The sequence below is a fragment of the Citrus sinensis genome, chromosome 7 (genome assembly GCF_022201045.2).
Source record: "Citrus sinensis cultivar Valencia sweet orange chromosome 7, DVS_A1.0, whole genome shotgun sequence".
NCBI lineage: Eukaryota > Viridiplantae > Streptophyta > Magnoliopsida > Sapindales > Rutaceae > Citrus > Citrus sinensis.
In genome coordinates, this window is record NC_068562.1 from 26,167,905 (window position 1) to 26,192,230 (window position 24,326).

At 34.0% G+C, this 24,326-nt stretch overlaps 3 protein-coding genes across 9 annotated transcripts; 1 reads left to right on the plus strand and 2 right to left on the minus strand.

Annotated features, from left to right (window-relative positions):
• Positions 1-815: 815 nt before the first annotated feature.
• Positions 816-12,089, plus strand: LOC102610199 (uncharacterized). 3 transcript variants are annotated; one of them, XM_052444787.1, is made up of 16 exons: positions 816-1,036; positions 1,135-1,281; positions 1,954-2,296; positions 2,398-2,490; positions 2,596-2,686; positions 2,946-3,012; positions 4,071-4,113; positions 4,359-4,530; positions 4,627-4,725; positions 5,443-5,514; positions 6,815-6,953; positions 8,518-8,719; positions 9,952-10,088; positions 10,244-10,283; positions 10,862-11,052; positions 11,555-12,089. In XM_052444787.1, exons 2-15 carry the CDS (start codon positions 1,147-1,149, stop codon positions 11,023-11,025), a joined length of 1,797 nt encoding a protein of 598 aa, XP_052300747.1. In that variant the 5' UTR covers positions 816-1,036; positions 1,135-1,146; the 3' UTR covers positions 11,026-11,052; positions 11,555-12,089. The 3 variants fall into 3 exon arrangements, with proteins under 3 accessions (XP_052300747.1, XP_052300745.1, XP_052300746.1); XM_052444785.1 differs by having other exon boundaries at positions 820-1,036; positions 10,856-11,052; XM_052444786.1 differs by having other exon boundaries at positions 821-1,036; positions 5,446-5,514; positions 10,856-11,052.
• An 833-nt stretch (positions 12,090-12,922) lies between these two features.
• LOC102608067 (probable serine/threonine-protein kinase At1g54610) lies at positions 12,923-17,328 on the minus strand. Its single transcript, XM_006464465.4, has 7 exons — positions 16,615-17,328; positions 15,809-16,093; positions 14,932-15,249; positions 14,462-14,680; positions 14,206-14,300; positions 13,709-13,826; positions 12,923-13,486 (listed from the first exon to the last, which is right to left on the minus strand). Exons 1-7 carry the CDS (start codon positions 16,963-16,965, stop codon positions 13,109-13,111), a joined length of 1,764 nt encoding a protein of 587 aa, XP_006464528.1. The 5' UTR covers positions 16,966-17,328; the 3' UTR covers positions 12,923-13,108.
• Positions 17,329-18,320: 992 nt separating this feature from the next.
• Positions 18,321-23,640, minus strand: LOC102606976 (TSL-kinase interacting protein 1). Of its 5 annotated transcripts, none has more exons than XM_006464464.4 (8): positions 23,512-23,640; positions 21,870-22,109; positions 20,976-21,055; positions 20,648-20,883; positions 20,324-20,567; positions 19,565-19,948; positions 18,727-18,846; positions 18,321-18,631 (listed from the first exon to the last, which is right to left on the minus strand). In XM_006464464.4, exons 2-8 carry the CDS (start codon positions 21,994-21,996, stop codon positions 18,569-18,571), a joined length of 1,254 nt encoding a protein of 417 aa, XP_006464527.1. In that variant the 5' UTR covers positions 21,997-22,109; positions 23,512-23,640; the 3' UTR covers positions 18,321-18,568. The 5 variants fall into 5 exon arrangements, with proteins under 5 accessions (XP_006464527.1, XP_006464523.1, XP_006464524.1 ...); XM_006464460.4 differs by having other exon boundaries at positions 20,976-21,190; XM_006464461.4 differs by having other exon boundaries at positions 20,976-21,190; positions 21,870-22,035; positions 23,512-23,624.
• Between the last annotated feature and the right edge of the window lie 686 nt (positions 23,641-24,326).

A 24,326-nucleotide genomic window follows, 5' to 3' on the forward strand; every position in this document is an offset into this window, starting at 1 on the left:
AGATTTCAAAAAACAATACAATAGTCGAGTGGTCAGGGCTGCTGTCCTCCAACTTGGAGGGCAGCAGTTCGAACCCCCATAAATACATTGTGGGGATATTTTCTTTTTTAATTAAAAATTGAGTGAAGGTAGTTTATTTTTTTTATCTAAGAGTGAGCAGTAGACATCTCTCGAATATTTGTGAGGGTTAAAATCTGGGCAGAACTCCATTAGCATTAATGTAAGTTGGTCCCAGTAATAGTCTGATTTGTAAATATCGGTTATAGTCTCATATAATATAAGTTGTAGTTTGAGCATTAATCTCATGTAATAAAAAAAACAATACAATAATCATAACTACATATACAAGAAGAAATGAGAAAGCCTTTAAATTGAACCTTTCTTTGGACCACAAAGAAATAAAGGGAGAAAAGATAACATTTATAGTAGAAATCTTTTTTTTTTGTGGGGATAAATTTTATAATAGAAAATAGAAAGAGCATAAAGCAATAACATTCTCGAGAAAGCCTCCACTTACAAAAACAAAATATAAACATAAAAAATAAATAATAAAAAGAGTAAAAATAATTCATAAAAGATAACATTAATCAACATTCATTCATAGTTGGATCGTGTAAATATAATTGTAATTTGAAAGGCTACATGGTATAAACTTATTAAATCTTTGGCGATAAACAGGATTAAAAAAAAAAAAAACTAGACCAAATTTTCCAAAACTGCCCTTTTCTTTTCTCATACTCATCCCTTCAACGTGCGCGACCGACAATAATTTTCTTTCCAACATATTAAGGGTGTTTCTATAATTTCAATAATTTTGGGTATACTTCTTCAAGAATCTGTCAAGAAAGCGTACTTTTCACAAAGAATGAGTTTTGCAGCATATGCGGAACAAAAACTCCCAATAACTTGTAAAAGCTCCGGCCAGAAGAAAGGCCGCCGCCGGCCAGAGTTAATGAGTTGAGTTAACCCTATATCTTTGCAACACCACCGGAAATCAGAAGAACCCACTGCCGGCGACCCCGAAACCCTTAAAAAGGTAATTTTGAGTAATATTAGCCTTCAATTCAGTAACTTTTTCTTCCCAAAAAAATTAATTTTTTTTCTCAATTTTCAAAAACTTTGGTGAATTTGTAGGTGCAAGAATAAATGGGAGTTATTAAAGACGGTAAAGTCTCTGGAAATTTACCGAGCAATGAGGTTTTTGCGGTTCACTATCCAGGTTATTCTTCATCAACATCTCGTGCAATTCAGACTCTTGGCGGAAGTGAAGCAATTCTCAAGGTCCAAACAAACTACACTTATGAAATTTTCCCAATATTTGTTGTAATTAATGTAGTACAAGCTTATTTTATGTGTCAGTATTGCTCTTGCTCTTGTAATGATATGGGGTCCGTAGATGTTGAGTAAAGTGATAATTGTTTCTTTTCTTATTAGCTGTTGGGTTTTAAGTTGCATAAATAGCTGTCATCTGCTGCAGAAGAAATAATTTTGTTTGTAAATGTTATTTATTCCATGGTTAGTATTTGCGCATGTTTATGTGTGTATAATGGATGGGATCCCAAGGATTAGGGCATAACAGGGCATGTGAGGATATATGTGCTCATCGAAATGTGCTTTTAGGAGTCAAGGATGTGTAAAGAATCACTGGAACATAAATTCTTGAATATATGGTAAGATAGATAAAGTCGCTTGTATGGCTGGCGATTTATATATGTTTGTTTTACTATATGTATGAAAATTAGTTTGTGTTCGTTTAGATTGAAATTTTCAATGTATGAATATAAGCCTGTGCCGTTTTTTTTTTTTTCCTCCTATAATTTAACATCTATTTTTGCCATCTCAATTCTTTCCGAGATATGATTTTGGGGCTGTAATTCTGTGCTTCCGAGTAAATTCTTATTTCATTCTCATGTCAAACTGCTGCTAATTTATGATTAATCGTGTCCTGTTTAGGCTCGTAGTTCAAAGTCTAACAAGTTGGAGCTTCGTTTCCGACCTGAAGACCCATACTCACACCCTGCATTTGGAGAAGTTCGTCCCTGTAACAACTTGCTATTAAAAATGTCTAAAAAGAAGACGTCACAGCCTTGTGATGGCCAAAGCCCTAAACTTTCCAACCAGACATTCAAGCATCCATTGCATGATGCAGCTGATGTTGGAAATGTTCCAGAGATACATCAGCTTGAAAGTGACTCAGTTGTCTCTAGAAAAGAAGCTGAAAAGCAGAAATCAGAAGACCAAGTAAATCTTTTTGCTGATATTGTTGCTCGGGTCTCTGAGGCTTATCACTTTGATGGTCAGAATTCAATAGTTTGCTATTGTTATATGCTCATTGACATTTTCATTTATCTTCATTACTAATAAGTTGATCTTTCCTTGTTTCTAAAATTTGTCAAGGAATGGCTGACTACCAACATGTTGTCGCTGTTCATGCTGATGTTGCTCGGAGGAAAAAGAGAAACTGGACAGAAGTAGAGGAGCCACAGTTTGGTGAAGCCTTTATATTTTTATTTTCTCTACTCCTTGAGAAGTGACATGTAAAATATCATGTTTGGTTCGTTTTCCCTATCAAAATGATTTATTCTCAACTTTCAGAGAAGGGTGGTCTCATAGATCTAGATGAGGACGATGTAATGATGATATTGCCCCCACTTTTTGCACCTAAAGATGTTCCAGAAAATTTAGTGTAAGGCACACTTTTCTCTTATTTGGATATACTTGAACCTTGTTTAATTGATTCCTAATAAGATTTTTCCGTGGAGAGTTTATATTACATATCTCATTGAATTAAATGCACTACATTGACCAATTTCATAATTTTTATGTAACAAAATCCACTTCCTTTATCTTGATATATATATAATCTACAGCTATCTGTTGCTAGATTATTGAAGAACTTTTAGTCGCGCGTTATTTTTCCTGACTGACTATTTAATCTTTTTCAGGTTAAGACCATCAGTCATTCCAAGCTCATTGAAGAAAGAAGCAAGAGTTGAGCAAAACATTTCAGAGGTATTGATGAAAAAGTTAATACTTCTGTTCTCCTTTTATTCTATTTTGTTTACTTTTTAGACTGTTAAGTTGCCGCCAAAACGTTTTTACTTTTATTTTATTGATTTTTTATTGCCTAATGTTTATATGTGTATGTATATGGGATAATACATTTCCATATTTAGTCATATTTGATAGCCTAATAAGTTCCACCAAGTCTTTGCTATGGTAGATGTTTATCTTCCGCAACTTGCTCCACACATTTCTTCTTATGGGTTTGATTTCTTATATTTAATCTGGACGCAGTAGTTTTAGCAGTGCTTTAGATTTGATACCCAATATTATACAATTAATATACTTCTTTTTGTTTCTGAGAAAATAGTATTAATAATAATAAATACAATTAATATTGTTCTTTTATATTAGCTTAAAGCTGTAGGAGTCATAAAGTTGGAATTGGTTGATATTGAGCAATAGAATGGTTAAGTCATGATAGGGCCCTCTTACCTGTTCACCGTTTTGCTTGTGAAGCCCATATCTAAAATATGAAATGCTAATGCATTTATAAACAATACTTCTTAATAAACATTCTTGTGTTAATCTTTTGTTAGTTTTAATAAGTGAACTTTATGGATAAAAAATTGGAGTCAAACTTATTTCGTGATTAAAAATGTAGCTTAACAGTTAATTAAATGAAATCAATTTCTACTGATTAACCCCTTAAAAATTTGATGGAGCTTCAAAGTGAATTTCTTATTTTGGAGTTTGACACATGAAAAATTTGAAACTGATTATACACTTTGGAGGAGGCTGAATCTATCTTTATCTCCTTAATTGTACATACAATAGGAAAGAAACAGAATTCCATGCATCATCATTTTCTGGGAAGTTTTTCGGCTGCAATTTATTGTGCTTCCAAAGAGAATGATCTGACTTAGTAATCTTTACATGTCTCATTTCAGATGTCAACTATATTATTTAAAGCAATGTTCTGTCCGCTATCAAGCACATAATCTCATATCATATGGCGATGGTTAGTAATGCTTTAATTGACAAGACTTTTGTTGTTTTCTATGCAGAAGGATATAGAGTCGGGTCTTGCAATTGACTTTAACATCAAAGATATCCTTTTGTTTTATTTGTGTTCTTCAGCGCCTCCCCAAAAGGGGGGGGGGGGGGCATCTCCTTTAATCTATTCTTGCTTCATTTATGTGATTTCTTGTTTTCATCATCTTTCATGGCATATACTTAGAATAATTCATCATAATTCTGCACCTTCCGCCACTCTCCCCAAGCACACAACACCCCCCCCCCCCCCCCCAAAAAAAAAAAAAAAAAAACTTTTTGGTTATACTTAGCAGTCTTACAGATACCTGAAAAGGTACAGTGGGAGGAATTCATATCCAGGGATTCAGAGCAGTGGAAGTGGCAGATGGCTGTATCTAAACTCTTTGATGAGCAGCCTATATGGCCTAAAAGTTCTATCAATGATCGCATGCTTGATGAAGGTCTAAAATTTAACAGTATAATGCTCAAAAGGTTTTCTACCTGGAACCTCAACCTCATAGTAAATTATTTTAGCATTACTATGGCTCTTTGTTAAATTTAGTATTCTACATTTGTCTGCTTTTACAGGCTTCTGCTTGGAATTGCATACTACTTCTCAAGTGGACCATTTCTCAGGTTCTGGATCAGAAAAGGCTATGACCCTCGCAAAGATCCAGAATCCCGCATGTAAGATTCCCACTTAAACATTCTCTTAGATTTCTTTTCCTGTTTAGTTCATTAATCTGCTTGCCTATTGCAATGAAATTGGGTGTCCCAGCCAAAGAAATGAGTAAAAATTAGCTGAGAATAATTGAATGGAGGATGCCCTTTTGTTTCCATGTTGAGCTTGAAGCAATAGGGTAGTGCTGTTAGATCTGAATTAGAGTATCCTCGCTACATGGTTTTAACGTGTTTTAGAAGCATATGAGGGATTAGTTCATGATGATATTGAATTTTGGAGATTTTCGTTATTGCTTTTCGCTTGAAATGTTTTGGACCTTCACAAAATCCAGGCTGAAAATCCCGATTGCTGATGTAAACAGTCCTTCCCCTTCTTCCCTTTGTCCGTTCAAAGTTCTGATTACATGTACACTATTTTGCATTTCTTCTAGTGTTTTAACGATGATATCACTGAAATTTGATTGCACACCAAGGTTTGATCCATTCTAGGGAAAAGTCTCGGGTGGGACAGTCCTTGTAGACCTTGCTCTCTCCTTTTATCTGTAAACTGTTTTTCCTATTGTCATAATAAAAGTTGACATATGGGTGCTATGGTAAGAAAGAAAATTGCAGAGATGAATTCCTCTTATGAAGTTTAGTATTTCTGTTTAGCTGACGTATTTTCTTTTTCCCCAGTTCATTTTTTACCTCTCTGTTGACTATCTAAAATGTACTTTGCTTTAGCAGATATCAGAGAACTGATTTTCGAGTAAAGCCACCACTACGAAGTTATTGTGATTCTAACGCAGATACTGAGTAAGTTCTGTCTGAAGTTTTTCCTTTTTCTCCTTTCTCTTTAAAAAACTTAAAACTTGGTAGTTGTTTGATGTAGTACAATCAGAGTACTAGCAATGAACAGTTAAGTTTTTCACTTAACGTTGTGCATTAAGATGTAAAGCTATTTGTTCTTGTCCTTTGAAGGTGATACCGAGCTACATGACAGGAATTAGCTCAAACCTTATCTTTTTTCCTATAGAACCAATTGAAAGTTAACCAACAGGCTAGCCGGTGCTTGGGAAAGCACATTCCTGCTAGTAGCATGTTCACTGGATGGGTTTATTATAATTTAAAATATTAAATTTCCATGGATCTTCTTGTACTTTCTGATAAAAAAGTTTAAGTTTCATACGTTGATTAGCCAAAGGAAGGTCAAGGGACTTTTGGGTATGAGTAAAAACATAAAGGAATGATGGCTGTAAAATTCATGATGTTTGTTTGGATTTAATTGATGAGAGTAAGCTAGCTGCTTACTGCATTGTTGATCAGGACACCACAAAGCCAATTAAGGGTTCTGTTGCCTGATCAGTGGAGTAATTTAGTCTACGGTTAGAAGTTGATTGTTTTGTTTCTAATTTGACCTAGAGAAAACTAAAGTCAAGCCTGTAAAGCTGCATATATACTCTAGATTAGTGTAATTATTTCAAGTTACCTCAGTCTTCTATTTCTTCTGACCCCTTATTCAAAACATTACGCCTTGCATATTCAGACATTTGAGCATTATCGTAGACCTTAGAAATTTGGACTCTTGAGAAATATCTCTTTTTATACAATCTATATCAGGTATTCCTCATTAATATCATGCCTATTTTGTATGCATGTGAACATTGGTCAAACTTTTGCAGCAGATTGTGATTGGATTTGGGAGTTAAACACTCCAAAATATGAGTTGAAACATGAGTGACTTAAAGGTGCGCTCGTTTTATTTTAACATTAAGGACCATTCTATGTGTTGGAGTGGATGATTTTCTTGATTGAAGGATCTAGAAGCAACTGGGACCAGAAAATTTCAGGTGGCTAACACTGAGGAATAATTTTAGATTGCTGTTTCAGTTGGAAGGCTTTAACAAGCTCGGGTTCTGCTTTCTATTTCCTAAAATTCATCCTTTAGAGAGAGAGAGTGTGTGATCTAAGTTATTTTATTATTTTGTTGTGTCGAGGAGTAATGAATACAGTGCTCAATTGCGTGGTTTCAAATGAGGTTGTTGGGTTTTGAATGATACTAGTATTACTTGTGTCACGTTCCAGATTTTATTTTATTTATTTTTATCCCATGCAGATTGAAGTATAGATGGAAAGATTTATGTGCATTCCAAGTGTTTCCTACCAAATGCAGTACATCACTGCAGCTATTTGAACTTGTTGATGACTATATTCAGCAAGAGATAAGAAAGCCTGTAAAGCGAACAACTTGCTCTGTAAGTTTTTATTATTGCTCCACTTTGCATATATGCATTTGTGTTTTCTGTCATTACTTATTTTCCATCATTCTTCTGTGATTCCTTTTTCCTTCCAAAAACATTTTACTTTTTAGTTGCTTCTTTGCTCTCTGGATGCTGTCTATTGTTCGTAGTTAGCTATGTATTTCTTGTTATCCACTTTCTTCTCTGATTTAGATGTTGAAGACTGGATTTGTCATTTAGCTGTTCATTATTACTTTTTGTTCCTCAGCTGTTAGTGAACTGACCATTGACTATTTTTATCCTCTGTTATTAGTTTATTCTCTCTTTCTCTCTCTCTCTCTATACACACACGCACATACACATATATTGTATAAAGAAAAGAAAAAAAAAAGGTGTCAAAACCTGGATTTGTAAAACCAGATTTTTTTGAAAAAAAAGAACCACTAGAAGTTTCATCTTATTTTTTGTTGGAGGCAACATGTCAGTACCAGAGTTTGAGATAAGATAGGAGAGGCAACATTGTAATTGGTGCAACATAAGTGCATCCTTTACACATATATTGTATTGCTACCATTCATACATTTCATTTATTATAACCACCACCTTGATTTGTAAATTGAAAACAACTGTGCATTTGCATACTTTATAAGATTTCATTGGATTGTTATGTGGACAACTGTGGAACAATGGGTATATCCTAGTATTATTAGCTGCCCTCGCCCTCTCTTACACTGTGGAAAATGGCGCCTCAGCTCAAATTGCATCTCTTTTAACAATGATGAAGATGCTGTAGAGAAAATATTGATTTTCCTTCCACTCCCTTACCCCAAAAAGCTGACAATATGTTTCTGAGAGAGAAAACAATCATTCTTTTTATATCAAGACTTTCAGTTTGTCAGGTTGCAATATCCAGACCTAAGTATCCTTCATGATTGTATGGAGTGTTGATTTTATAGTTTCAAGCAACTTCTGCTGTCTGGTATCTAGAATTTGGTAATTTAAAGGTGTAGGAAAATAAAATCCATGTGTTTCTTTCTTCACCATCCCTCTCTGTGTGTAACTTTGTTGGAGACAAGTGATTGGTAAAATGATTCAGAAGACTTGATCTGGGCCAAAAGATTATGGAATATGGACATTTTCCTGGGCAAACAAAATGTTAGGGCCTTTTATCTCAGATGAAAAACAAAGTATAAGCTTGATTGAGGTGAACTGTGTAGTGTGGACATTAAAAAAAAAAAATATTATGATTACTAGATTTAGAGTAGCTGGTCATTAGGACAGAAGAAAGGGCAGTAGTTTCTTTCGTATCCACCTAAAAGTGCTGCCTGAATTGTTAATATAAACATCCAATAGCCTGTAATTAGCAATGATGCTTCTGATCAAATGGTTATGAACATTTTTGGCTTTATTTCCAATTAAGAACAATTTGAAGATAACAAAATGTTTGAAATTTATTTGGTGCCTTGTAGTAATTTTGTAGAACAGAATGGTTTGCAGCTAATTCTGTGTAAAATGAGTATTTTGAATCTGAATATTATCATGGTTAAAGATCCTTTTTAAAATGGTATTAATTTTGCAGCTGCAAACTGGATGGTTCTCAAGTCACGTGCTTGCTGCAATAAGAAGACGAGTGGAGGTGAGGTTTCTGTCGGTGTTCCCTGGAACTGGTGCTCAGAAGTTACTAAAAAATGCTAGTGAAAGCTTTGAAAAGTTAAAGAGGATCTGCATTTATAAAGATACCTTAAAACCTGATCAAGAGGAAAACCTACAAATCAATAAAGGTTTGAATTTTCTATTACTTTCAATTATTTTCACATTTCCAGAAGTACATTTATTTGCTGTGCTACTGTACTCTTCATATTATTGTCAAATGGTTACAAGTATTGTGAAAGTTTTCTGATCCTTGTTATTCAAATTATCCTAAAAATATCTTTCAAAAACTAAACAAATTAATAAATAAAATATAGGTTACTTACAGATTGTTTAAATTTTTTTGCGCAGAAAATATTTGATTATGCATGCATAAGCTTCTTCCTTGCCTTTATTAAATTAGCAATTTTTCATTTGGCTTGATTATATGTCTCTCCGTATCTATGTTGTACTGAATTCTGTGTGGGGGTGTTTGTCTTTATAGCTGTTTCTTTTTCTTAGACAGTTTTAAAGATTTCAAAAATTCACTAAAAGGTAAACAAGCCATTTACAGGCAGTATAAATGCTTCCATAATGAAAGCCTTAGAATTATTAACCAAATCAGGACATTCTAAAGGATGCCCAAGATCCGTAAAGCAACATAAAAGATCCCCAAAAGGTGCTTCCCCAATTTTCAGCGCTTACAAATAACCAAAAATTCAAAACATAATCTAACTTATTCCCCTTTTTTAAGGATGGAAAGGAGTTCAGAAGCTACCAAATCCCAAAAAGATTCCAAAATTAAACTTTTTCCTACAGAAAAGCATCATCTTCAATCTTATTATCAATGATTTTCCTATTCCTTGTCTAATCAAACTACCCAAAAGATTGTTGTCCTCTCTCCCTTCCCCAAGCAGATGCTTCTCAAGCTAGACAACATCTTGGTACTGCTCAGCTCAACGAATATGGAAAAGGAGAGATCCTTATGTGTAAATCAGTAAGAGAAAAGAGAAAGGGTCATTATTGGTTTCATCCTCTTTCTATCATCTGATGCATTGTTAGGAAAACAAGTGCCCACTGGTCTTCCTTCGCTAAGGAATAGTCTATGCTTGAATTGTTCCTGGAAGACTTCCAAATCTTCAACGTGGTCTAGGAATCAAACTTTGTTGTAGTTCCATTTAAGTTGTTTTTCTGATCTGTTTCACTGTCTTTGTTAATTGGTTCCAATTGTCTGTGATACTTCTTACATCTGTGAAATGTGTCTGGAGTAGTTAGTATGGAATTATCTAGTACTCTTCCAATTGATGTTTCTCTGTAAGTGCCCCATTGTACTCTTAGTTAAATGTCAAATTAACTAATCAACTTCACCATGTGGAGCTTACAGGTGATGGTGATAATAGAGAAAAACCTGAAGCTGTTGATGATGAAGAAGACAGAATAGAGGTTGATGACGAAGAGGAAGATAGAATAGAAGTTGATGCCGGTGAAGAGGAATCAGATGCCGATGAAACACTGGATATGGTAATCAAATGTAACTTTTCACTCAAATTTGGCATTAGTTTCCCTCACAATCTAGTATCAATTATTTAACACTTTGTCTTATATTTTATACCTTTTTGTTATGTTGCTTTTGTTTGTCTTGTATTTTATATCTTTTTGTTATGTTGCTTTTGTAGGTTGGCGAGGATGATGAAATCTCTTTGCAATCTCATTCATGTATCCTTAAAGTGTATTATGCCAGTGCATTTCTTGCAAAGCATGTATCTTTGGAGTAATCAAAGATGATTAAACCCTTAGGCAAATCCTACAAACTTACATTGAAAAAGGATTAATCAATAACATTCCATCTGAAAGAGTCATTAGTTATCAGTTTCTCTGGGTGTAAGTCCTAGGAATGTGTATCTTCTTATTATTGAAGTATTTGAAACTCTAGTTCTTCATTGTTAGCTCAACAATATTTCTAGGTTCTGCTTGAAGTCATGAGAGTCCTGCAAGAAATTAAACTTTTTTGCCTTTTCCCCAGATTACTGTTTCCTTCTGGTATTATCCCATATTTTTTAATGTCAGAGCTTCCAATAAATTGGATAAGATGTCAAGCCTTGCTCTCTCCTTAGGAAGTATACTTTGTTTATGCTACTAAAACCATATTTGAATTCCCTACCCTATTGTAAGCCTAAAAATTTTAGTTTAAGTACGTTGGACCTTGTTGATGTTTTCATCATATGTTACTTTTAAGTTTGCATCTGCATGCATTCCCGGTTGCATCAGATTTCCCATACATTTTTCAGATCTAGGTCTGGAAAGCAACTCAAGAATATATTTGCAAGAGCTTTTTGGTAGTTTTTCATCGACCGATGTTGATGTTGATAAGATACAAGATAATGGCATCAGTGATGGAGAATATCAGATATACGAGCAGGATAGTGATGACAGCTATTCTGGGGATGATGACAACTAAATTTAAATTCTAGCAGATGATATGGAGGTACTTTTTCTTTTTCACTTTTGTTCATTCCCTTTTACCATCAAGACTGCGGAATTGTATGATTCCAAATTATGTAATTCTTCTATTAGTTAAGAATAAGTAATCTAGCTGACCCTGTATGTCCATCTCTCAAGTGTATTAGTATGTAAACTTCTGATCCAGGCTATTAGAGGATTTGAAAGTCAGGGAATTCTGTATTATGGTGGAAACTTGACCTAGATATTACTCGTAACATCAAGTGCTCATGGATTTTTCTTTTTTTGCATTTGTTGTTTCTTTTGGTTGAAATTTATTTATTTTCTATTCTTTAAGTTTTTCTTCAATTTTTAGAAGTATTATCTGTTGCATTATGTCTTGGGTCAGCTTGTGCTTCTATCAAAGTTATAGCAGGTTTTGGTTTAAATTTATGTTATGTAAAATAAAATTAAAATTAAAATTGTTGTACAAATTGCATTGTATTGGCTCGAGCCTTTTGTGCAACTGAAAATTCCAAAAATTGCAGGTGGAATGGAACCTAAAATCATCTTGAAGCACTCAAATCAACGTTGAATTGAAGGCTAGCCTTGATTGACTATCAGATGCTATTTAGGTCCATCAAAGACTGCATCTGCTTTGTTGACTATTTACATGCAGATACTGGAGCTGAGTTTAAAAGTAACATTGAAGAATTGTGGATAGAGTCTGTATTCTAGCTTCGCTGTGGGCTTCAATTTTTAAGGAGTTCCAAGATTCATCCTTTTTCTTCAGTCATGTAAGTTGGGAAAGTGTTTTGAGATAGGTGGCTAGGATGATCTAGTATTGTAGAGGGCGATTGGTATGTTTTGAGATAGGTGGTCTAGGCTGATCTAGTATTGTAGAGGGCGATTGGTATGTTTTGAGATAGGTGGTCTAGGCTGGTCTATTATTGTAGATGGGTGATTGGTATTATTTTTATACAGCACAGAAAAGTTTTCATTATTTGGCTTTCTTAGTGGACACTCGGTCCACTCCTTGTAACAATTCTTTGTCTTTAATACAATTTACAGTTTCTTATTTTTTTTTTTTTTTTAAAAAAAAGAAGAAGAAGAAGGAACAGCTGCACCATCTTGTCGAGCAGTGACTTCAATTCTTAAATTGTAAGATGATATGTACATTTGAATACTAATATTATGTTTAGCAAGAAGCCTTGGAGATAGATATAACTAGAGATTCATTGGATGGATCTTTGAGGAAACAATTTTGCAGCTGTAAATGAATGAATTGGACAAACAGATTAGCAGAACATATTGTCATATTTATAAGTTTTGTCAATACTAAATAATTTTGTTTATACACCTGCAATTGACTACTTGTACATTTGAGTTGATACACATATTACACACACAGCCTGCAATTCGCCATTGATCAAGAGACTGGAAGGAGATAGTTTGATTTTTTTTTAATTATAAGAAAAAGAAACAAAGTCATACTCAGTACGATTGCTGAGTAAGGCTCCGTTTAATACATGTTTTCAAGTAGAGATTATTTAAGTAGAGCTTTTATTAGTAGAATTTTTATAAATAGAGTTTTAACTACAAAATTTTCAATTGTTTGGTTGTCCATAAAAAATTTTATAAAAAATTTATGAAATTATTTTAATAAGTAAGTTTTTTAAAGTTATGTTATAAAAATAATAAAATAAGATTGTCAAATAAATAAAAGATATTTTAACATTTAAAAAATATTTTTTAACCTCTACTTGCAAAAGTCCAAAAGTCCAAAATTTAAACTTTTGCTAGTAGAGGCAAAATAACTTATCTAATCTTTAAAAACTCTATTAGAAAAATAACCAAACAAAAAAAAAATTATAATAAGAGTTTATAGATTTAAGTAAACACTTATAACTATTAAATAAGTCATACCAAACAGACACTAAGTTAAGTAGAATATGTTCTCAAACAGCAAAAGGCATTTTAGTTGATTACAAAAGCAAACGTGTGGATCTCTAGTGGATGTCATGCAGCACTAATATGTTAAAGGATACATTCATACATAACAGAGCTCAAAAAAGGGACATCCCATAACTTGCAGCTTTTAGCTAATTGGGATCATTTTCATTGGACTTATCCTTATCTAATCCAAAGAGTTTTGTTATCTTTTCGGGATCGAGTGTTCGGAAATCCAATGTAGAGAGGGACCTGCTGAAAGGAGCAAATGCATTGCCTTCTCTGTGATTGATGATATCTGTTATTGAAGCCTGTAAAAGAGTGAAGTTCTGAATGTTCATAAGAGCATTAGGATGACCCTCAGTTAGATTGAAGTTCTGGATGTTTTTGTTGTGATGAGCCTCCATTGTAGATCGATTTCGAAGAGTTGGACGAATTGGGGAAAGAGAAATATGCAATCCTGCTTCGTGTATGATTGATTTTAGACTGTGAGAGCTGCTTCTTGCACTTGGGTCTGCATTCTTCTCCAGCTGCAAGAACACATAACACCAGAAGCTTGAATATTTGATGCGTGAATGACTTTAGGGAAATTTTTTTAAAATTTTCTCTGCCATCATAGAAAAAAATTTTCATGCAAAAATCTTATTAGCCGGTGCTAACGCTCAAAATCAACCATTAAACAAAAGTTTATATGTATTCAATTTTAACTGAAATGCAACTTTTATGGGGCATTATATATGTACTCCATTCACCTCTTTAGAAGATTCGGTCTCTCCTTTGGTTTCATCTGCAGATGAAACAGATGAAACCCTTTTATGATGACCTTCATGTATCGATTGAGTAGATTTCCTTCCTTTTGAACTCCGGCGCCTGTAAAATGGAAATGCGTGGTGTTTAAATGATCTAATTTAATTTCTTTAACACTTACTGTAAGGTAGTATGGTCAAATAACCTTCCGTCTCATCATTTAGACTAGTGATCCTAGTGAGTACTTTATTTCATGTGAAAAAATAAGTTTTATCTTCGTACGCAAGCACGCTTGGAGGTATATGAATTTTATTGCTTGTGTTACTGCTACAAACATTTGAGTAAAATTCTAAATCATGCTGAAATTTCTGATTCTTATTGTTGCTTTGTTTATGTGCATGAAGAAGCTCCTTATTTAAGCATGATAACTTTTAGAAACTAATTCTTACAGCATGAAAATGAAAACAAGAAATAGAAATTCACAGCCAAATTAGTCACATACTTCTTTCTTCTGCGGGTTCGAGCTGGCTCATCCTCCTCTCTGCAGATTACCGGTAGACTCGAGAGGTCACAGGCCAATGGACTTGCATTGAAGAACTGAAAGTGAACGAAGTTTTAAAGATACAGAGTATTATAAGCTTATTGTATCACACAATCAGGAGAGGAACAAGAAAGGTATCGCTATATATACATTACATATAATTTCGGTGTAATTGCTCATTTAAGATTATGTAGAATGGACTAATGTTTGAACTCACCTCATTTTGGAGAGCAGAGGCAGCAGTACCACGATAAGCTGGATCCAGAGCTAGAAGTGTGGTTAAGATACCATAGGAAGAAGGAGGAAACTCTCCAAAGACTTCGCGAAAACTGGGCTTATAATGTTGTGGTCGAAAAGTTGTAGTTAGCTTCATTTTCTTCCAGTAATCCTCTGAAGGTGTGCCACAGAGCTTAAAAATCCTGTGAAGCTGCTCAACCTGAATGCACAAGAAGCTTAATTCACTGAATCACCTGCCAGAAGTAACATTTACACATTCATATCCTATATTTTAAAAAAAAAAAAAAGTGCACTTAGTGAACCTTTGAGATTTCGTAAAAATTGAATCATTGCTTTATCTCATTGTCATATGAGCAATATTTCTTCGTCAATTCACTTTTGTGAATGCTTGAACAACATGAAACACAAATTATTCTTCTATGATTTTTGAGCTAATTGCAAGAGTTTTACCTCTGTCCTTCCAGGCATAAGTGGTCGTCCAATAAACATTTCAGCTAAAAGGCATCCAGCACTCCAAAGATCGATACCAACTCCATAATCAGTAGAGCCTAATAGTAGCTCAGGAGCTCGGTACCAGAGTGTTACCACGCGGCTTGTAAGGGGGCCTTTTTGTTTAGGAATGAAGAAATTTGAAAGGCCAAAATCTGCAATCTTTAGCATCCCACTTTTGTCTATTAACAAGTTTGAAGCTTTAATGTCTCTGTGTAAAATTCCCCTTTCATGGCAATGCTGCAGACCCGAAAGTAGCTGCTGCATATAGCACTTCACCTACATAATACAAATATAAAATCCCAAATCAGGATGACAATATCCTTTGAGCTTTTGCCCCCCACCACCACCACCCAAAAAAAAAAAAAGGCTATACATAATCACTTGACTGATAACTAATTTGCTTTTTACCCAGAATAGAATTCATGATTTTGCTTGAATTTCAAAACACAGTAGCTAAAGTTTTTGGTACATGTTTTACTTTTCACCAACTATCCACTCATTTATACTTGACAACCATGAGAAAGTCGGATTTGGAAGTCTCATGTCATCCATACAAAAATTCCATAAAGTCGTGCCATGTAGACAATTATTTTTGAAACCACCAGAAAAGTTGATTGTTAGGTTAAATGAACATACATGTCATATTATCCGCAGTTATCGTAGCTCCAATGTATTCTAGACTTTTACTTAAAAGACCAATAATTCCTATTTCACATCACCTCAATACCAGGCATTCCCTTAATGCTATTTTCACTAGTACATGGTTACCAATTCAGTTTTTCAATTTATCCCAATTTATTTACATTTTTCAGACGAATTCAAAAAAAATTCCAACCTGTGGTTCGGTGAGCTTCTGGGCTGGGCGGCAGATGATTTTGGTCAAGTCTGATTGCATGAAATCGAAAACCAGATAGAGACTGTATTGCATCCTTGATGTAGCTAGTCCTTCAAGCTTGATGACATTGGGATGATCTAGCTTCTGCAGTATCCTTATCTCTCTTGCCATAAACTTGACACTCTCTGGCTCTGATGTGTCAAACCGGACCTTCTTCAAAGCAACAATCTTTCCTGTGTCTCTATCTCGAGCTTTGTATACATTGCTGTACGTTCCTTGCCCTACCTACAAAGTGAGTGCAAGATATTAATGATACAAAGGTATTAAGGATAAAAATTTGAACACTAACTATGCCGTCTTCAAACAATTCTTTTGTTTCCAATTTATACTTTTCAAGATCCAAACTGGGCCTCAAACTGAAACTCCTTAAGATTCGATTGGAATATGTTGAAATTGTTGATTCTACTATCTACAACACACGCCAACTTAGAAAATAACCAATTCTAGCCTCATGAAATTATTCTAATCAGGAACAAATTCAAGAAAACAAAGAGTTATTGAAAATCAAACCATGTTGGTGAGAAATCACAATACAAGAATGACGTGTGAACAACTGAAGCCACAAGCATGCACATGCTTCTATATCTACACTTGAGAAAATCATTCACCATGGTCTATTCAATTCGCTTAATACCTTTGAGAGAAAAATTCATCCAAATAAAGATAAAGAATCATTTTGCAAAGTGGTATCATCAAAATAAATCATTCCATGATCATAACAACTAAATAATAGCAACAATACCAACCTTGGCTAGTTTATCATAAGAATCAGCACTCTTAGGCACCAAACCAGCCAAAACCTCTTTAGGAATATTATCAACAAGCCATTTAGGCCAGCCATCAACCAGCTCGTCTTCACTAATCTTCTTCTTCACCGACTTCCGCGACCGGCTTCCGCCATCACCACCACCATTCCTCACCCTCTCTCCCACTCCATTACCATCACCCCCATGCCTAGACACCTTCCCATTCTCCTTCCCCACCGCCTTCTGCACCACAACTCTACCTGCACTCACTCCCTTCACATACCCACCTTCCATTTTCAATCTCTCAACCACATTTTGAGGCGGCGACAACTTGGCCTGAATACACCCCATGAATGATCAGACACCAAACCAAACCAGAACCTCTCAAAAACTTCACCACACAGTCAACACTAATGGTGATAATTGATATGTGACATTGAAACTTAGAGTTCTTTTGTGGGTGTGTGAAATGGGGAACATTAAAGAAAAAAAATTTCCCTTTTTTGTTGTCTCTTTTTGTGATCATCAACAAGGATGAATATGAAAAGCAAAGATGGCAATGTACATACAAGCCGTCCATTAGCCGGCAAATTTTTGGAATTATGCAAAAGGGAGAAGAGTGAGGGGTTTGAATTTGGCTGAAAAATTTGAGGAACCTTTTAATTATTATTATTATTATTATTATTATTATTAACGATTTTCTCCATTATCAAAGCTCAGGGGGGCTAAGTTATCAAGGGAATGTTGTTACAGTGTTTATGTTTTAGTTTTTTTATATTTACAGAAAAATAAGTTTAATTGGCAATTAAAAATTTTTGGCGGGTAGGAATTAGTAACTGTCGTATATATACAAATAAGTTTAGAATTTTGCCAAAAATCAACAATAATTTACTAATCAATTAGTCAGATATTGAATATTAAACTGGGTTAAATTGGATTATTTATTTTATTATTTATTTAAAAAAAGAAAAGAAAAATAACCAATCTATCAATGGAACAGCCATATGAAACAAACCAAATCAGTTTTTAAATGCATTTTTGAACTGGAGATTGGGTTGATTTTTTTTCCCCTTTTTTTAAGTAGTAAAAGTGTAAAACCAAAATTTAATACCTATGTTCACGAGTTCTGTTTATGGAATATAGTCTTTTTTTGTTACAAATTAAAATAAAATCAGATACATAAAGGGCATGTTTGGTATGTTGGAGTAGATTAGATTTGATAGTATACCAGAAGATTAAGTTGGATTATATTTAATATTACCGTATATTTTGTCTAGAATTCGATTGAACTCAACTAATTTAATTAAGTTAAAAGAAAATTAAATATATTAATATTAAATTAATAATTATGGGATATTTTTAAATTATTTATTCATTAAAGTAAATTAATTTAAATTTTTTAATTAATATTTATGTAGACAATAGACATGTTGTTTATAATTCTATTTTATAGATGCTGTGTCGTAAAACTTTATGGAATAAGTATGATATGCCGTTTATTAATCAGACAGAAATTTAATGACATGTTCGTAATCTCAACCAAACACACCCAGCTTCTTTTCTAAGCACGCGTTTCAAAAATAAGAACTCATAAGAAAAGTAAAAAGCTTTTTCTCCCATAATTTTTAGCCTAAATAAATCACACATAATTTGGAACATGATGCTGCTATCCGTTAATGAACAAATAGGTGATGATAGAATCAGAGTACCAAAATATAGACTAATTATAGTTTATTCCTATGAGCTTTGTAGGGAATATCCAACTTCGATGCTACAATCATTTACAGAAGAATTTGAACAAAATCATGGAGTTCGAACCTTGACATGCAAGAAATACTTTAACCAATCATCAAGATTCAGTTTATTCGTTATCATTTTTCCCCGTCTCCATTATGTTTGTATCTTCAAGAGGAATCTTTTAGTCTGCAACAAGTTGTTTCGAATTAACAGACTGCTAATTAACAAATCCACTTCGAGAGGATGATAAGCCGAGATCAAATGTTCCCATAGAGTCGGTCTGCATCAAATGAGAAAAGAGCAGAGAAAAAAGAAAGTTTAAACACATGGTAAAGTAAAATGATCAACACAATTTCCAGAAGAAATGTAATGTACCCATTTGATGTCTGACAGCCCAAGGCTGCTTTCATCGTTAAGCAGACGTGAAAAAAGCAGCAGGTCTGTCTCGGATTTTTTACTAGTATTGCTCTGTTGAAGCCCTGATTGGATGTTCTCCTGCACAAGATAGAATGAAAACTTAAAGAAGAATATATTGAGGCACATCTTGGGCAAGGAAAATGAATAACAGTACACGAACTATATCATGACTAAAATCAACGTGTTCTTTTTTTTTTTTGTCAACTAGCCTTTACAGAGATATGAATGCTCAGAGAACCAAAACCGAACTCTTTTAGAATAACAAGACTTTGAAGTAAGAAAGATGGGTACATACGAAAAACGCACAAGGAGCCAGAGAAAGCAGGACGATCTGAGAACATGACAGTACAGTCTGAACAAAAACTTACACCATTTAAAGAAACTTTAAAAATTTTAGCATATCAAAATGCCTTACAAGGAAGATCCTTTTGGGCCAAATAAATTTCTAATTTCAAGGGAATCTCCTAATAGAATACCAGTAAAGCTGAATCCAAAGAACGCGGCGTAAGAAGAAATTTTTGCCAAAGCTCTCATCTTCCTAAAATGTTAAAAATCCCAAATCAAGCATTCAAATCTATATAGATGACCAACATATATTTTCTCACAAATTCGATCCAACCATCATTATCAAGGGCAAACTATGCTAATAACTGTCTACTTATGCCTCTAAGTAGTTATGTGGGAGAAAAATACAAAAACAAAACCAACAAAAGCTTTCTGTGGGGGAAAAAACAAACTATTCCATTGTTGCAACAATAAGATAAATTTTTTAGCAAAACTCAGTCCCAGTAGGAACCTTGAATTTCTCAGCTTCAGCCCCCTGACTGCAGGAAATATTTCCACCCAAACCTAGAGTATCTTTCCCTGAGGAAGAGAATTTTTGGAATGCAAATGCATGGCATGTGTCTTCAGCATCCAAAATAGATGAGCGTGGCTGTTGAGGGGCTGGTTGTGGACCTTGAGGATGATTCATTTGGGCAGCAAGAAAAGCATCAAATGAATCAGAAATTAACTGAGATGGCTGCGAGTCTGCATTGCTCCCATTTGATTTCATCTCACTATTAAACTTTCCCTGCAAAGATGCTTCGGACAGCAAGCCTCCAATGCTTATGTTTGTTAGCATATCATCCCAGAGTAGTGATGGTTGGCCAATACTACCATCTGTCCTCACGTCATTATCCTAGATTGATCACAATGATTATTTTAGAAACAGCAAAACTTAAGAAAATATCTATACCAACTAAAAGTCTTGACTTAAGGATAGAAAATTTAGAAGCATATATAAGCAAGTGCTAGTTAATCAATTAAATCTGCAAAGCTGATTTTGACCATTTTACTTTCTTCCAAATAAGTATCAACCAATTCTTCAGAAAATATTACTATCTGATAGAAAAGATGATAAATGCTGAATCCAGATCTGCTCACTAGCCATGTGCACCAGAGACAAATTCTTAAAGAGGTTCTCATGCTAACTTATGAAGCATTCTCACAATATGCTTATACAGGAAATAACAATAATAATAATGATAATAACAACTGGTAAATGACATCATACCCTGGGACCAACAGGTCTATCAAAAGACATCTTCTCAGCTAAACCTGTATTTGTTGATCCACTTTCAATAAAAGGTTTGAGCTCTCCTCTTGTTGCATCTATTTGCTTTACTATGCCATTTGTATTCTCCACGTTGGTACTGCAACTTCTCTGTAAACCTTGAGCTTTTAAACAACCCTCTAGGGAAGTCGTTGTAGAGGGTACTCCACCGGTTTCCGTTTTGAGATTGGACGACCAGCCATACCTTATAAAAAGGAAATGAGTCAGAATCTGGAACTAAATTACTGCGAGCAAACAATAAAAGAAAGTGAGCAGTCCTCCAACCTCAAACGGAAAACAGTAGGGTTTCCTATAGCTGCATAGACATCTCCTGCACTGATGTCATTGTCATTCATAGTCCATCTGTAACTAGCCAAATTCTCCAAAGTATTATAGGGGAAGAACATGGGTTCCCCAAGAGCAATGCTTGAACTACCCCACTTGCTCTTAAGGTGCTTAAGCACAGAAGATATCTTCTTTCGAGTGCTTAGAGTGAGTTCCAAGTATGGATGAAATCCATCCTACAAGAAGAAAAACAATAATAACAGTGCATAGTGATTTATCTTGTGAAGAGTTTCTAATTAATTCAAAGCTTTTTTTTTCACAAATTTACCTTTTCTAATCCCATACGAGTCTTTTCATCTATGGGAAAGAGCTGTAACTTGATTTTTGCCAAGGGGTGAAGTATTTTTCCTGGATAAAGTTCAAATACTGGTGATTTAGTAGCTGATTTCATAAGGCATGTACCTTTGACTGGATATTTTACTACAACTGAGCTAGAAGGTAAACAATTTTCATCATTTTCAACTGAAAAATCATCAATTTTCCCTGAAAAGAGAAGATTCAATCCAATTGTAAGTTTATTGAAAATAAATGAAAGCAACTATGGTATAACTAACAGGTGGCATGATCAAAATTCTTAAAAAGAAATCTAGATGCAAAAGCAAGAAGGAATATGAAGACAACCTTGAGCCGTTAATTTGTTTCTTAGGAATAGAGTTAAGGTTTTTAATTAAGACAGGAAATTGGCAAGTTCACTGGTTTTCGTTCAATGGAGGGCCAAATTTGTTAATGCTTGCTTTATGGTTCCAAAAAAACCCGGCTTCAATAAATTTTGGCGTGAGCTTATAGTATATACAAACACTATGCCGGAAATTACTACAGGTTTTATACAAACCAATACTCATAGGCTTAGCTCCATCTTGTCCTATTTTAATGTAGCATATCAGTTTTACACCGTAGGCCTAAAAGCTTGTGGATATCAAATTCATTCATAGCTGAAATCATAGTTACTCCAATCCCAGCCTTGAAGGTTATCATATTCAAATCTGATTTAAGAAGTACTCCTCATTTTCACCCTAGGTTGAACCAAAAGGCCACATAGGCCCTGAAGTTAAATCTGAAAAACTTTGCATTGACACTTTACAAGTAGCAGTGGCAACATGAGCATTTGTACAAGAATTGATTGCTAGACAAATGCAGCAAGCATAAAAACGAGGTGCCTTACCTGTTGCTTTGTGGCACCTCCCCAAAGTTCTCTTAGTAGATCTCATAACTCCGTCACTACTTATACCCACATTGTGTTCTGTTTGAGCCACAATTACTTTTCCCCTTCGCTTTCTAGCAGATGTCATGGCAATTCAGCTCTTTTGCAAGTTAAACCAATTGTCAAACTGCATCAGTATTCTCTACGAGTCAAAAGTATTTCAAACCATAAATAGCCAACAGATTCAGTCAGCTAATATCGCTGCACAAGCATAATGCAGCAGAAGGTAAGTTGATGCAAGGTCAGGGATTAACAATATTCTGCTCACTAAGAATGCCAAAAATATTGAAATATAAACTAAACTCATCTTAAGCTTGAGGATGTCTCCGAATCTGGATAGCTAGATCTCATTCATTCCATGGAATAACAAGAAATAACACAAATTCATTCAGAGTCTAAATACTGAAGACTTCATATACTCAAGTCTAATGTGCATCAAAGGGCTACGAAAGACCCATATTTATAGCAACAGATAACCTATTGTAGCTAAACTAGAAATATGACCTAAACAAGAATTAAACTATAAGAAGGAATAAAAATTAATACAAGAGACTGGATTTTTTAATTTGTTTGAAACAATTGATCTATAGTCAATATGACCGTTACACTAAAGAAACAATCTAAATGCCATAAGTTCTGAAATCAATAATTTTTATTCATAATTAAAGACACTAAAAGAGGCGGCTGCAACTAATTTAACTGGTAGATTAATTTTTTCCCTTTCTACAAAGTGGCCTAAGATTGAATCTTGTTCACTCCAAAAGGAAAGTTTGCTAAATGCAAGAGAGTTAACTCCTGTTTGCAACCTATATTCCTGAAATACAATTTAGATATCGAAAGAAAATGAAAGGAATAATAATAAAAAAAAATGGAGAACTAGCAAACTTAAACCAAAGCTAACTAAAACCAAATACAAGCACAGTATTGTGTCTCGAAATGGTTTCAGCACAGTTAGAGAATTTCCAAAGAGTCAGAAGTGATTCTATATCAACTTTTCAAGATCAAAAAAGCACTTGGATTTCTACCTAGCAAAAATAAATGGTAGTGGCTTCCCTAAAAAGCCTATTTAAAAAAAAAATTACAAAGTTTATTCCAAAAAAATTCTTTTAATTATTTCTATAGAAAGTGGTTTCATCCCTTGTTTTTCAACAAAATCACTCTGCAGTCATATAATTCCAACAAACAGAAAATTAAAAGTTCTCCCAATTTGATCTCCATAAAAAAAAAAATAACAATCTCCCAAAATTGATTTCTCCTATTTTTAACTTCAGAAGAAGCAAAATTTCTTACATTAATTTAACTCAAAAAAGGAAAAAAAAAAGTCAAAGTTCAGTAAAAAATCTAACTCTTTCATTTTTTTTATTGTTATTAAGATTTTAACTTCGGCACGAGATGCATTAAATCAAAGAAACCCTAATATCACCAATCGACTCTAATTTACGCCTCGATGCTAATAATCAAAGATGCGACTTGATATTAAAATATTAATGAAAGTGTTCAAAACGAAATTAAATTACATAACAACGTACATAAATCATTAATAAAATCAGATTAATTTTATTAAAACTTAAAAGAAGTAAAAATTATTAGAAAATTGACGTACCTAAATCAGAGCGCAGAAGGGGAGAGAGAGTGGGGTTTGGATTTGATTGAAATTGGACAAACACGTTGGCGGGAACGAAATTTTACGAAACGGATAAGGGCGCGTTTGCGTGCGCCATTTTATAACTGAGTGGAGAATCATGGGCCGGACAATATAATCGGGCTTTGTGAGTGTTGTTTTGGGCCTTTGTGGGTAAATTTTCATTTAGCTACTTAACGTTTAGTTAAATTACATACATCCACATTTAGTTTGGAAAAAGTGGACCTTTTTGAAATATATCTTCATAAACATAAAGTCCTTCCGTGTGTAAAATTGGAACCTCACACATACAATTTTGGGTCTAGCTACGTTAGTTATGCTCTAAATTAAAGCATCTATTAGAATCATTAGATCTAAAGTTGAAAGAACCAATAATCATTTCAACTTTAAATCTAATAATTATGAAAAACGCTCTGACTTAGAACATCTCTAACATAGTAATTTTTTAATAATTTTTTATCAACAACAAATTTTCCTAAAAGCCCGACCAAATAATTATCTAATAACTTTATTTAGCTAACTACTCAAATTCGAATACGAATTTTCATATACTCTACTCCATATAAGATTATGTATTGTAGAAGATTTTTGTTCAACATAGATCAACGATGATTACATTTGTTGCCATCCTTGCAACAAAGTAAATTCCAATAAATATGACTCCCATTTAGTGAATATAATATTGGTTTCGTTTTCCATTTTTCTTCCTCTTTTGGACGTGCAATTCAAGCAGAACCGTCTAATGTGTGATTTGCAAATTGCCTTGTCCTTTTCAA